Below are 13,330 nucleotides of genomic sequence, written 5' to 3'. Positions count from 1 at the left end.
TAAGATGATTGCGTACTTTCCATGATTTATTTCCTAGGAGATAACTCAATATTGCATTTTCACCATGAAGCACTGACATTAATTCCCTTATTTCTTCATCGGTCTTTAGCAATCTGTCAGTGCTGATTTCTGCTTCTACTGTTGTCTTGTTTACCACAGCACCATGCAGACACGTCTTGATTTTTGTTTGTTTTGTTTTGTTGTGTTTCTTTTTTATTTATAAAAATGTGTTTTACTCACAGAATGTGGGAAAGTCAATGCAGACATGTGAGTGTTATTTGTTTGTATGCTCCCAGTGCCCCATTTTCTCCCTTCTCTTCAAAGCTCTGCTCTTTTATTGCAGGCCATATGTCCAGTAATGAAATAATTTTGGCAAAAATCTGTATCTCAAACAGCAGTTGGTGCGCCTCCAAACCCTGCAGCATACGAGTCCCCGATGAGCGTAATCAGTGCAGGGCTGAATTGGACTGAACACACGGAGAGTTTCTCGCAGTTGGTGCTTAATCATGATGCTTGATCACCAGCTCTGCAAGCTGTTCCCTCAGCAGCACGAGAGCTGCTGCTGCTGAGTGGGAAGCTGGGTTCATTAAAGTTTATGTACTAGTAAACAGATGATCTGCCTCAAAGGGAAAACAGGTTGGCACCCTTTCTCCTTTTTAATGCCCAATATGTTGACAGGAATGAGCTGGTCATCAGAGTGCACTGATAGTTTTGTTATTAACGGTTGGTGTCACCCAGACACATCAGTGTATGAAAGCACAAACACAGAGCAGAGAGACTTTGATTAGACTTTTAAACCAACTTCACTTCGTTGCTTGTGTTTCATGGGAAACACCTTTCATTATGGTAGAGGCCAAGGTAAAAAAAAACAACATGCGGGCCTACAGAGTAAACAGTGTCAGTCACTCTTCCCCTATTTGCAGTCAACCTGTTAAAAGTTTCCCTGGTGTTTATCAAGGCTTTGAGCAAAGTCACGCAATCAATATCTACCCTCCCTTGCTACAATGGTTCTCTGTTTTCTGAAGTTAAAACATAAACAGGGATGATTATAAAAAAGTGTGCTCTTTTTTTTTTCAAGCATAAGCACTTAGAAACAGTGTCATTGGCAAAGTAAAATGGACAGACACTTAACCAATGTGTGGAAAAATGCTCAGATTAGCTTGGCATGATATAAGGAACCCTACAATCCAAGTCCCTCTTGGTCCCACTTGGCCACATGATCTGTTTGGAACAGCGCTCCAGTATGATCCCCTATGTGATGGAGACATTGAGTGTATGGGCTAGTGATAAGCCTTACTGATAAATAAATGTGTAGCTGATGTCACACTTGCCTAAACTTGAAGCAGACTGTAGCAAGTTTGTGGTTAACACTCAACGCTGTGGGGGGTGTACGGAAACTAAAGAGGGAACTGTAACCAGGTTACAACACAACCACTAAAAGTCAGAGACAATAGCATCAACAAATAAGCAAGAGAAAAAATTGACAGCTCGAGAGTGGATGTTGGCACAAAGATGTATCCAAAGGCAGAGAACTGGAAGAGGAAAGGAGATGCTTTTCCAAATTGCCACTGGATAACACTAACAAAAAGCTGATATGGGCTCTCAGACCTCTTGCAGATGCTCACACAATGCATACTAATTAGTTTTGTTGCAGTAAGAGATAACATATTTGTCATTTTGTTAAGAGGAAAACAACAATGTGCTTTTTTTGTCCAACTACTTGGCCTGGATGGTATCTTCCACACATTGGCCACATTGAGGGATTTTTTACCAACTTTCCCTAATCTTGCTTGGCATCTTTGTGTCTGTGTGATTTCCCCACAAAATGCTCAAGCCTCCACCTGACCCTCTTCCCCCACAGTTGGATAAAGTGCAGGGTTTTCCAGACATTGTCCTCTGTCACCAAAACACCCAAGCAAGCTCTACTTGCGAAATGAGAAACTGAAAGAGACAAACAGGTTGGACTAACAATATCAGAAATGATTGTTTCACTCTTTAGCAAACAATTGTTATGTGTGCTGCAGTGAGAAAAGAAAAGAAAAGAAAAGAAAAGAGAAAGAAAAAGAAAAAGAAAGAAAGAAAGAAAGAAAGAAAGAAAGAAAGAAAGAAAGAAATGCTTTACAATGTAAAATACAGATTTAATTTTGTGTTTTTCCTATTGTGATTTCCTTGTTGCAATTTAGAAGCAAGTTTTTAACCTTGAATGCAACAGCATTGAGAAAAGTATTGATTTTTAGAGTAGTACACTTATCTTATGCTATTCATCAGCTGGAAATAGCTGTTACTTTAGTGCTTCATATTGTTAAGGAGTCAGGTAATATGACAGGGAACATAATAGCTGTGCCCTGTTTTACAATAAATCAAAGTCAATTTGCCCTTGTGGTGACATATTAACTTTCTGAGTCAATCTTCTGCCAAGCAAAAGAGCAGTTAAGTATTAAAAGATTATACAGTCCCACTGTGTTGAAACGCATTTTTTATGCTACAAAGTGTATTTATATTTTACAGTTTGCCAAGTTGTTCAACTGCTACACTATACAAAACCAGAAGACACAGATTTCCCCAAGTGATAAATAGCACAAGATTGAATGACCGTGCACTGCCAGGCAACAGATACAGATTACCTGATGCTCCCAGATTTAGTTCTGATTAGTGTGTTCCTTGAATAAGAGCATGATGGTACATCAAACATGCACGGCATGCATTTGCAAAGGTGCGATCATGCTTGCACGGCTGGAATTTCCACAATAACACATGTGCACATACACTCCCTCTAACTGCTGGCTAACGACCTTGAGTGGCTGCTGACCACACCCACAGCTGAGTAAAACCTGTCCAACTACACATCAGCTCTGGTAATGTTAAACCGTGAACATACTTAATTTTAATTCTCTTAGTCTCTTGGCTTTTGTTTAGCCTTATTGGTTGTCTCAGACTTGTCAAAATGTAATATATTACTTTAATGACTTAAGCTTTTCTGCTGACTCCTGTCACTCATGGACTAACATGACGTGTGTGTCTGTATGCCAGTGTGGATGTGTTTGCGTGTGTGTGTGTGTGTGTGTGTGTGTATTCCTACGTCTGAGGCTGACAGTGTGTTTGTAGGTCTGTGGAGGAATGTGGAAGAGGAGGAAACTGAGATATTAGCTGGAGGCGGAACCTAAGTGACAAACCAAAGTGGCTACATCAAAACAGGCTTAGTGTAAGCACACCTCACAGAGTGTGGCAAACATAAGGCCCAGGACACCCAGGCATAATGATCTCCTTCAGGTTTCTAGAGTTTCTGTTTTTCTTCCTCCTCTGCCAGGTGCACAGTGAGGAAGTAGACATTGGAATGAGAGCAGAGGGCAACGTCATCGAGATGGGCTATTGTTTTGGAGTGGATTATATTGTTGTTTATAGACATTCTCCGGAGGGATACCAGCTGCTTGGCAACTCTTCAGCCAATAGCACAGCCATCATACCTCCTGCCGACCTCCAGGGTCGCATCCACACCAACAGACAGCAGGACCTGCTTGGGCTACAGATCAGTAACCTCACACACATGGACTCAGGGATTTACAGGAGAGAATGTTGGCAGAACCAGACTCTAGTCAGCCATCACACACAGCAGCTCTCTGTGTGTGGAGAAGAGATTGAATCACAGGAGATTGTGAAGCCGGAGGTTGGAGCGGCTGAGCTAAGGTGCAACAGTACTTCCATAGGTCTGGAGGGAACCTTTGTACACTGGTATTATGAAATGTATCCGACTTATAAGCTCACACTCTTCCTGGATAGCAATGTGTCACTGGATCCATTGGTGAAGGAGCTGGATGGTGTCGTGGAAGTCAGAGAAAGTGGCGCGTTGCTTTTGCTTAACAACAACATGTTAAAGAATAACCAACACTTTTACTGTCTTGTGTTGAAAGATAAGAACTGTCTCAGTTATCAAGATATGTTCCTACCTGACCAAAGTGAGAGCAGGGACATTTTTGCCTCACATGGGGACAGACTGTCACTATATTGCTCCTCTGATGGTGATTTCCAGGAATGGGACACACCACTGGGGAAGATTAATGGCACCAACCCGAGGAACAATCAAATGTACATATCTTTCAGTGACACACCTGAAGACTACACGCTGGTGATTCCTGCTTTCTCTGATGAACTTATTGGGAAATATTCATGCATCTCCCCCTCAATTGAGCTGGAGTACTCGCTTTTTCTTTGCCCAGGAAAGGATATCCCACAAAAAAGGTGGGGTTTTGAAGGTGGGAATGTCTCGCTGGAATGTGATGTTGGCCATGTTAATGCTGAAAAGGTGCAGTGGTACCGCAAGGATACTTCAGGGGGACATGAACTTATTCATGATTCAAATGATGAGACCACGCCTGGCCCAGAGGATCTGAGGGGCAGAATGACTCTGTCTAAGAATGGCTCCTGTCTGACACTCTCCGACCTGAAGATGGAAGATAGAAAGATGTACTGGTGTGTTGTTTTTGGCCCTGAGTTTCTGGAAGGTTATGATGGTTACCAAGATGAAAATGATGATGAGGAAGATACTGAGGAAGATGAGTACAATGATGTTCCATACTTTTATGACACACATACGTGCATCTTCAAACAGGAGCATTTGGTTTTAATGAAGACCACTGTAGGACGCTCGGATGTAGAGCCTGTGACTCCTGTGACTCCCACGGCTGACCCACCAGACACTGCAGGACGCTCGGATGTAGAGCCTGTGACTCCTGGGACTCCCACGGCTGACCCACCAGACACTAAGGTTACTGTGTATGCTCTGGTTGGAGGACTGGCTGTAATACTGCTGGCTGCAGTGATTGCTGCAGTGATTGTAATAAAGAAGAGGTCAAAAGCCTCTGGACTAAATACAAACAAGGACATAAAGATGACTGAGGATCCTGGTTGTACTGAGAGGTTAACTAGCAATGTAGAGTAGTGCAAGGCATTTTACATCCAACGAACATGCACTGTACTATGAAACTTGTATGTAAAATTTCAGTTTCATGTTCATGCTGTCTTTCTATTTCTTCCACTTAGGTAGTAATGACTAATGCTGGATTTCATACAATGGAATTTTTTTTCTTTCAAAATCCTTTTTTGCTTGTGACTGAGAATACACAAACTCCTCTGTGTCTAAAACAAAAGAAAAAGTATCTTTCTCACAATGTTTCTCTCTAACCACTAAAAGTAAGGGTTTTTTAAGCTTAGTGCAAAAATTGCACACCCTGTACAATGTAAAAAGTTAATACTAAGTTTTGAACTTATCTGATGGAAAATGTGGCATGGTTGTAATGTGACATTAAATGATGACTAAAAACCAGTCAGGCTGCTCTCCTGTCAACAGATTGTTTGGTGCCATGAAAGATGAGCCTAACAGCTAAAAAGTCCCTGACACTCTGCTGTCAAAAGAATCATAACAATAGAAAATGATTTCATCGTGACACCATTACTCTGCAGTACATGAAAGTCAGGAATATAGCAGACTGTCCACATTTTCTCTCTTGTCGCTTGTTGAATTTACAGCTTCATAACTTTGCAATCTTTGTGCTAAGCACTTCTTTTGATTTGTCTTAAAGTTGCATTAAATGGTGAATTTGGCCACTTGGGGGCTACAAGCTGTAAACAGTATTCATATATTATCCTCTTTGAAAGTTCATATGACTTACTAAACCATAAATTTACATTTTAAAAACCAAAACTGTCAATGTTGGGAGTGGGAGACAGGCTGAATCAAATAGTTCATGGTTTACAGTGATATACCGTATAAACATTTCACAGTGTATTACTGCGCAAATTAAAGTAAAATTACAAAAAAATGCTTACACTGCAGGCTAGCACAAGTGTCCATTGACACAATCAGCAGATATGCAACATTGGCATCCTTGTTGAGCCTGGACACAAAGTAAATCTAAGTACAGTATATATTCTTATTTTAGCTCTGTTTAAGTGTCCACCAACTCTTAAGCAAAATAAATGTCTCTTTACCTTCTACTCTCTTCACTATGTTAACCGATTAGTTACTAATGTTTTTGTCTGTCTGCTGTTTGGTGCTGGGCATGAAGCATCCCAGATAGCAAAATTCTTTTGGCCCATATCTGGCCCACACCTGACATGTTCATCTGGCCCACATACAGCATGGAATGATGGCACTTGGGCGGTCCGCTCATGTTTGCCAAAAGTGGGCCATAACCAAGCCATCACAATGCCAGATGTCAACCAAAAACACACCAAATAAACCAGTTCGGCCAAGACTGGCCCAAATATGTTTCAACAAAGGTGGGCCAAGTATGTTTCCTTATATGTGGGCCTCTTTAGGCTCACATCCGGATTAGTCATTGCCATACTTGCCATATTTCGGCCAAAGATGGGCCATATTCGTTTTATGATATTTGGCCCAAATGTATGGGCCAGTTTAGGTTCACGTCTGTTTTGTCCGGGCCAGAAGAATGCCTACAGTGCCGGATCATTGCCTCAAGTGGCCCACATTCGCATGCTATCTGGGATACAATGAGTTTTAAAGTTTTTTATGGAGAACAGCTGCCTGCCTGAGCTGTTAATGAGAGTGGTGAGACTGAAACAAACAATACATTTGTGTGTCACAATTCCAAAACAATTAGCTGAAAGATGCTAAAATGCTCTGTCGAAATATTACTCATATTACACATTGTAATTTGATCAATGGTGACTATTAATGCAGTTTGAAACAAGAAGATTTAATTGGAGGAAAGATAGATTATTTTTTTGATATTTTTTGTACAAGATTTACCTTCACTTTCAAATCATCTCTGGTATCAGGAGTCATAAAAATGGTTTGCGTTGCAATGCATTGCACAAGTCATTAGGATGAATCGGCCTTACTACATATAATTTTCTTTGAGTGCAAGAAAATCGGAAGGAAAGACACAAAGAAACAGATTTACCTGCATGTGTTATTATATTATTTCTTAAGAAATATGTAAGAAGCAAACAGTGCACTTGATAAATGCATATGTAACTTGCATTTTAAGTTATCTATACCTTTGACTGAAAATATACCTTAGGCTATCTAATCAAACACCACACACACATAAATTGCAATACTGAATCAATATCTGCTGTAGCCCCTGACTACTGACCAAGTTTAGCAGCACACTGCTGCAGAGTGAACATCAGTATTGATCCAATAGTGCAGTTTATGTTTGCGAGACATAAATGAGGTACAATATATAATGTGATTATATGCATTATTGACTAGCTGACAGCATCCATATTGATTCAGTTGTGCATTTTATTACACATGATAATGTACACTGGACCGTGCTGTTAGTGCAGGTGTGCTCAACCAGCTGCACGCTCACAAGAATTTAAATAAATAATTTTAGGCCAGGATCATGAAAATAAATCATCATCACTGTGTTTCAGTTAGAAGAACATAACAAAGTGAGATCAGTGAGAAACTGAGATCAGTGTATTGACATAAATATGCAGCCGTTGACAGGTTTTTCAACAGCAGAAGGTGAACCATCAGGTAATCAGTGACACCAGGGCCAGCGAAGGCTCCTGTTCTGCGATCACTGCCTGACCAGACTTCACAACAAGCATCTATAATGTATGAACCATTGTGTGCTGCACTCACTATTGTCAGAGACAAGCCTATTCTACATATGGAAAATCTAAGATTGCAAACTTGTCCAGGAAATCATAAGTAAAGTTCAAGAACTTGTTGTATCACGCATAATATTACAGACTGTGGAGCTGTCTCCAGCATTACTGTCCTTACCTTTTACATATAAAGTGAATCTAGCTGCTGTCTCATTTATAGCTGCATGTTGTTAAACTGATCAATAAATCTTGCAGTTATACATGAACATAACGTTTTAAATTTTTGTAGCCGCAAGTGTTTCATTCAGTGAACCTTGATTAATGAATCTTGACTGTGGTGTAAAGTAGAAGGAGAATTTATAAAAAGATTTTTATGAAGTGTTTAAAGTATTTCTTCAGCATTTAAACAGTCAATCAATTTCAGCAGCTGACACAGTTTTAATGTCAGTATTATTTGTTTCACTACCTGGAAGAAGATGTTACCTCGATGGAATGACAACACTAGAAGATAAAACAATGTTTTAATCAATGATTTGATCCACCTGGACATTTGTTTGATTCCCTCAACAAATAATCATCTTTCAAACTGTTTGTCATTTTGAGTAGTAAGAGAAGAAAACTGATACAACTCTCATGTCTGTACAGTAGAAATCACTGCCTGCAGCCACTTAGTTTATTTTAGCTTCAACACAAAGACATAACACACAACTCCCCCACAAAACCACAACTTGTTGTTTTCACATTTTGTTTTTTTTGTGTGACTTACAAAAAACAAGGTACACAGTGTTAATTAGTGTTTTCAGTAGTTGTTCTATGCTAATCTTACTGGCTACTGACTGTAGCCTCATAGTGACAGTGGTCTTAATCTTGTCATTTTAGGGTTTCAAACCTGTGTTCTTTAGTCTTGTTGAGTTGGACTTGTTTCTCTACTTGGTGCAATTCCTTCGTGCAGATTTGAACACAGCAATCACTCAGATGCAGACAACTGTAAAGAGTCTCAATCTGAGGCCTGTGCTATGAAGCAGGATTTGGAGTTAGCAAGGTTACCTCAAGTCTAACCCTGGGTTTTCAGGTTCTTTACGGGGGATACATTGCCATGGTAACTTATGTTGCATACCTAACCTGCTGTGGAGCAAGTTAAGTTTGAGATAACAGATCAACGCACATAAAAGCATTGCACTCTGACCAATCAATTATCTTGGAAAATGGCATCACCCATCAACATGTGGATCGTAAGAGGGTCAACAGTTGCTAGCAGCCAAAGAGTGAATTGTGATCCATGCTAGACTAGCGCAACACATTAATTGGGCAGATAGGGCCATCTTTAGGATTTTTTTTCCTGTGCTTACATTCTTGCTCCTGGCCAAGACACAACTAGCCAATGAGGGAGTGATGTTCTTACCTAACGTTTAGTTTCGGTTTACTGGAATTTACTTCTGTGTGAAAAGTCACTGAACCAATGGTGAAAGGCAACAGGTCCATCGCCTTATTCACTGATTCAGACCAAAGCAAATAAAGTATAGGTTTTTTTTTAAATCAAAATGTTGAACTATTCCTTTATAAAAGTAAACATTACTTGCACTTCCACTAACTTCAATCAACAATATTTCTAACTGCTACATTACGTTTGACATGCAGAAGTCCAATCACAGCCTGCACACACCCAAAACAAAAACAGCTGGGCAACAACAGCTACAATATTCATAACCAGAATGTCCCAGAATGTTTATTTGTAATGCATATAAGTAATCATTTTCTGTAGCTTCACATTTTGCCTTTGGGAGTTGGCTCATCCCCAAACTAAACAGTTTAGTTTCACTTCTGAAACTTTTAAATATGGTAAAACTCTGCCACCTTGAGCAGCTTCAGTGCACTCTGGCATAGTGTCTGACATTACCATGAAACACTATAGCACTGTATGTCAATATAAATTCACCCTTTCTGTGTTGTTTTCAGTATCACACAGCAGCATCATGCTTTAAATAGACTTGCTTTAAATTCCACATTTACCAAGGCCTCCTTATGTTAATTGTGCTAAACATTTCCACACAGTGAGCCAAAACAAAAATATTTTCTGATATTTGGTAATGCATGCATTATTAGATTTCATTACTGGTGTGATTTATCTATTCTTCCACTCTTTAAGCTCTCCATCTTGCAAAATAATCTGGAGATGTTGTGCTTCGGCAATATTTTCAGCTGCCAGATTCTATTACTCCCACACACTTAACCTTTTAGTGCCCTGATAAATATTTATGTTCCACAGCAGTGCCAATATGTCCAAAGAGGGAAAAAAAATTGTTAGGAAATATTTGTTCATCTGGTACATATAAAGCACTAAATATTTTCCCATATTTCTTATTGCTGTCTAATAATGCAACTACAATGAAGAGCAATAAAAAAAATCCAAACCAATTATTTACCTGTTTATAATAGTATCTCCTTTTTGAATATTATTTCTATAAAAATTAAATAAAATGTTGATATCTTTGAGAAACTTTTTATTTTCCTAACGTTGCCCTGCCCACAAGGTTATCCATTGTTTACATTTTTGAAAAATTATTATGACATTCATTCTTGATCATGAATACTCTCAGAACAAAGTCAATTTCTGTTGACAGAGCAGAAAACAGTCAGCTTGAATATCAAAGTGTTAGCTGACAACCTGACACAAAATCAAGGATTTTCACAGGCGGCTTTGTTTCTAGTGGTGAGGGAAGCACTGAGGAATCTGATGAGAGAAATACAGAAGGAGGGATGGGAAGGTCTTCTGTATTTGCCGGTTTGCTTTACATACGCTCCTTCACAAGCCTGATTGATGGAGACACAGATGTGGAAGCGGAGCAGCTGTTCGGTGCTCTCAGGTGTAATTAAGAAAAGGGCTCGGTCACACAGAAAGGCCCCAGGAGGCCTGACGGAGTGGCGAGGAATCAGCACGCCTCACAGAACAGCTAGATCCAGCTTCAGACTTCCTTCAGCTCGTTACAGTGAGAGAGTTTAAATGGATCAGCTTAATTGTCGAGGCATCTCTCAGACCATCTGTGTGTGTAGGAGGGCGTGTTTGAGCTGCAAGTGCTCGTCTGTCTCGTTTTGCACTGCATGTGTGTTCAAGTTCAAGCAAACCATGAGCGATCACAGTGACAGAGTAGAACTTATGATAGAAAAATAATCAATGAAATCATCCAGGAAATTGTGTTTAGACAAGTTGTTACTCAGAGTCTCTTGTGCTCACTTGGGCTGATAAAACTTCTGCAGTGCGCACCGAAACGTGTGACTAGACTTCCAATTTAAAGATTATCCAAAGTTTTCTCTGCCACACACACACATGCAGAGGTCCATTTCTCTCACCAACGCAACAATCAAAACCACAGCCGGCGGATGTTAACATAATACCTCCCAGGGCACCTCTTTCTGTCCGATCAGGAGGGCATGTTCTGTAGAATCAGCACGTCTGCTCGGTGTTCCCTGGTGACTGCCGGGCTGAGCCCACTGAGGCCCGAACTGCTGTAATTTGCCAGGCCCATTACTCCCACAAATGTGATGGCTGTGAGCCCTGTGAGTGTGAAACAGTTGGTGGGATAAAGAGCAAGAGGGATAGAAAGAGAGAGAGAAACAGAGAGAAGCATGGTAACTCGCTTTTGCTGCTGTCTAGCCACAGTGCCTGAGAGTGTGTGATGCGTCATGCTAATGGCAGCAATTATGCACCAGAGAGCACTGCTGATGGGCTGGTTTTACAGAGAAAGTGCTGGGGGGGAAATGGTTGCAGAGGGAGGCCTCTGGGTCTAAAAATGAACAAAAAAAAGATGTTAGAGACAGAAGGGAGACAATCCACTTGGGGCTTTTCTTTCCTAATAGTGGTCTGCTCGGTACCCAGACATGTGGAGGTGTCTGGTTGGATCGCAGCCACGCAGGAATTTATGTCTGTTATTTTCAGAGGGGCAATCCAAGCGAGACCAGGACCAATCAAACGCTCTCAATAAAACTGACTTCCCTCTGGAAGTCTCAAAGGCTTTCAGTAGATTTGATTTGAAGTCTATAACCTAGAAACTGGTGGGTGTGAGGCTGAGATGCAGTGATACTCACTCTGTCAGACTGTAAAACTTCAACTCCCCTGTGAGATTGAACTGTCGGAGAGCAGAAGGTGCATCACACGTAATCATTCTGTCTCCTAATCCCCTGGCATGATTGCGTTGATGTTTACAAGTTGCATTGCGTGATGCAGAAATTATTTGATCCATTTTTTTTTCTTTTATCGCTGTGATTCATCGTAAGGGAATATTTTGTGAAGAGAATGTTCTTGCAAGCTACCAGTTAGACTAGAAAATTCTTAGTCATGTAATTGGCTCCTCTGGCATGTAAGTGTCTTCCATGAATGTGTTGATGGGTGTCAGGAGAAAACTTTAAAGCCAGGAAAAAGTTTCTAATTTCATTGAATGGTGTTTAGCTACTTGCATACATACAGTACAGCGATAATTACAAGTCTTTGCTTAGAAGCAGGATTTTTTTGCACACAGCAGGGTTCAACAACACAACAGTAGAGCCGACTTGTTCACTCATGTGCAAATTCTGTTAGATTAAAGAAGTTTTAAAAAAGAGATCTCAGAAGACAATGAAAATGAGACCATCTATATTCAAGAGATCTCCCGTTCAAAAACAATCACACAGACGTGCATCATGAACGCAGTACAGCCACACCTTTGATGCACAGATGGTGTGTGTAAACTTTCTTGTTCTCTCTCTCTCTGTAATCTCTCTCTCTCTCTCTCTCTCTCTCTCTCTATCTGTCTATCTCATCCCTCATGTCCCACATTCTTCCTTCCTCTCATCATCCTGTGTGTTACTCAACAGATTTCTCTCTCTCTACCAGCAGTGAGGCATCCCGCCCTGCCTAAATTTAATAAATGAAGCTTTTGCAAAATTGGCAAACTGGGTGGGGACACTGCGGCTGGGTAAATGTTAGCTGAAAGCTCGGGTTTATAAAGACAGCATGCTCCTTCTGTAATTTGCAGTTGTCATAGGAAACAGCCAGTGATGGGATGAGTGAGACAATTTTATGCCTGATGACCCTTGTTTCTGTAAGTGGCTCACTGAACAGGACAGCAGAGAGCCGGGTCAGGAGTTCTGTGGGCTTCAGGATAAAAAGCAATCAAATGGACTCAGACACTAAGTCTGATTGGGGTCAGCATTGTTGAATTCAATCATGACCTCCCACAAACAGTCAAGAAATATCTGGCAAGAAAAAAAAACAACCCTTCAGCAGCTTTGAAAATGTTGATCAGATCAAAATATATATATTTATGATTACATTATTAAATGAAATTGTTTTGGGTAAGCATTTTGAAAAGAGTTAGATGAGAATCTTAATACCACACTTGGGTAGTTTTTTGTGAATATGAAGCTTAGTTTAAGCACAAAAACTGGAAACAGACAGCCAGACTCTGTCCAAAGGTGTTGGTAGGTAATCCACCTACCAACACCTTTCTATGAAATGGTCTCCCTTTTCACTAGACCCTGTTCCCAAAATCAGTTTTTCTTTCTTTGTGTGTGTGTTAAGTCATCTATTTCAGACCAACGTTTCTATTAATTCATCATTTATGTTACATGTTATTTTTCCCTTTAGAGCTTCACTCCTGCTGTGACACGTTTCATATTTGAAGTGTTTTGTGATGTCAGGGCAGATTGCTTAATCAGTCAAAGTGACAACAGGTGTGCATCATTAGCTGCACTAAGAGGCACTGTCAAGTTGAGG

The 13,330-nt window shown here is 40.4% G+C and overlaps 2 protein-coding genes across 2 annotated transcripts in view; both read left to right on the top strand.

Moving 5' to 3' along the window:
• The window catches only part of cry1b (cryptochrome circadian regulator 1b), a 144,432-nt gene that overhangs the window by 23,578 nt on the left and 107,524 nt on the right, over nt 1–13,330 (top strand). The window lies entirely within an intron of this gene.
• LOC128359534 (uncharacterized) lies at nt 3,081–5,588 on the top strand. The gene is made up of 2 exons (XM_053320026.1): nt 3,081–3,202; nt 3,308–5,588. Exon 2 carries the CDS (start codon nt 3,335–3,337, stop codon nt 4,934–4,936), a length of 1,602 nt encoding a protein of 533 aa, XP_053176001.1. The 5' UTR covers nt 3,081–3,202; nt 3,308–3,334; the 3' UTR covers nt 4,937–5,588.

This window comes from Scomber japonicus, chromosome 5 (genome assembly GCF_027409825.1).
Source record: "Scomber japonicus isolate fScoJap1 chromosome 5, fScoJap1.pri, whole genome shotgun sequence".
In the NCBI taxonomy this organism is placed as follows: Eukaryota; Metazoa; Chordata; class Actinopteri; order Scombriformes; family Scombridae; genus Scomber; species Scomber japonicus.
The sequence above is the reverse complement of the archived record's forward strand: the minus strand, read 5'-3'. Positions and strand labels throughout refer to the sequence as shown.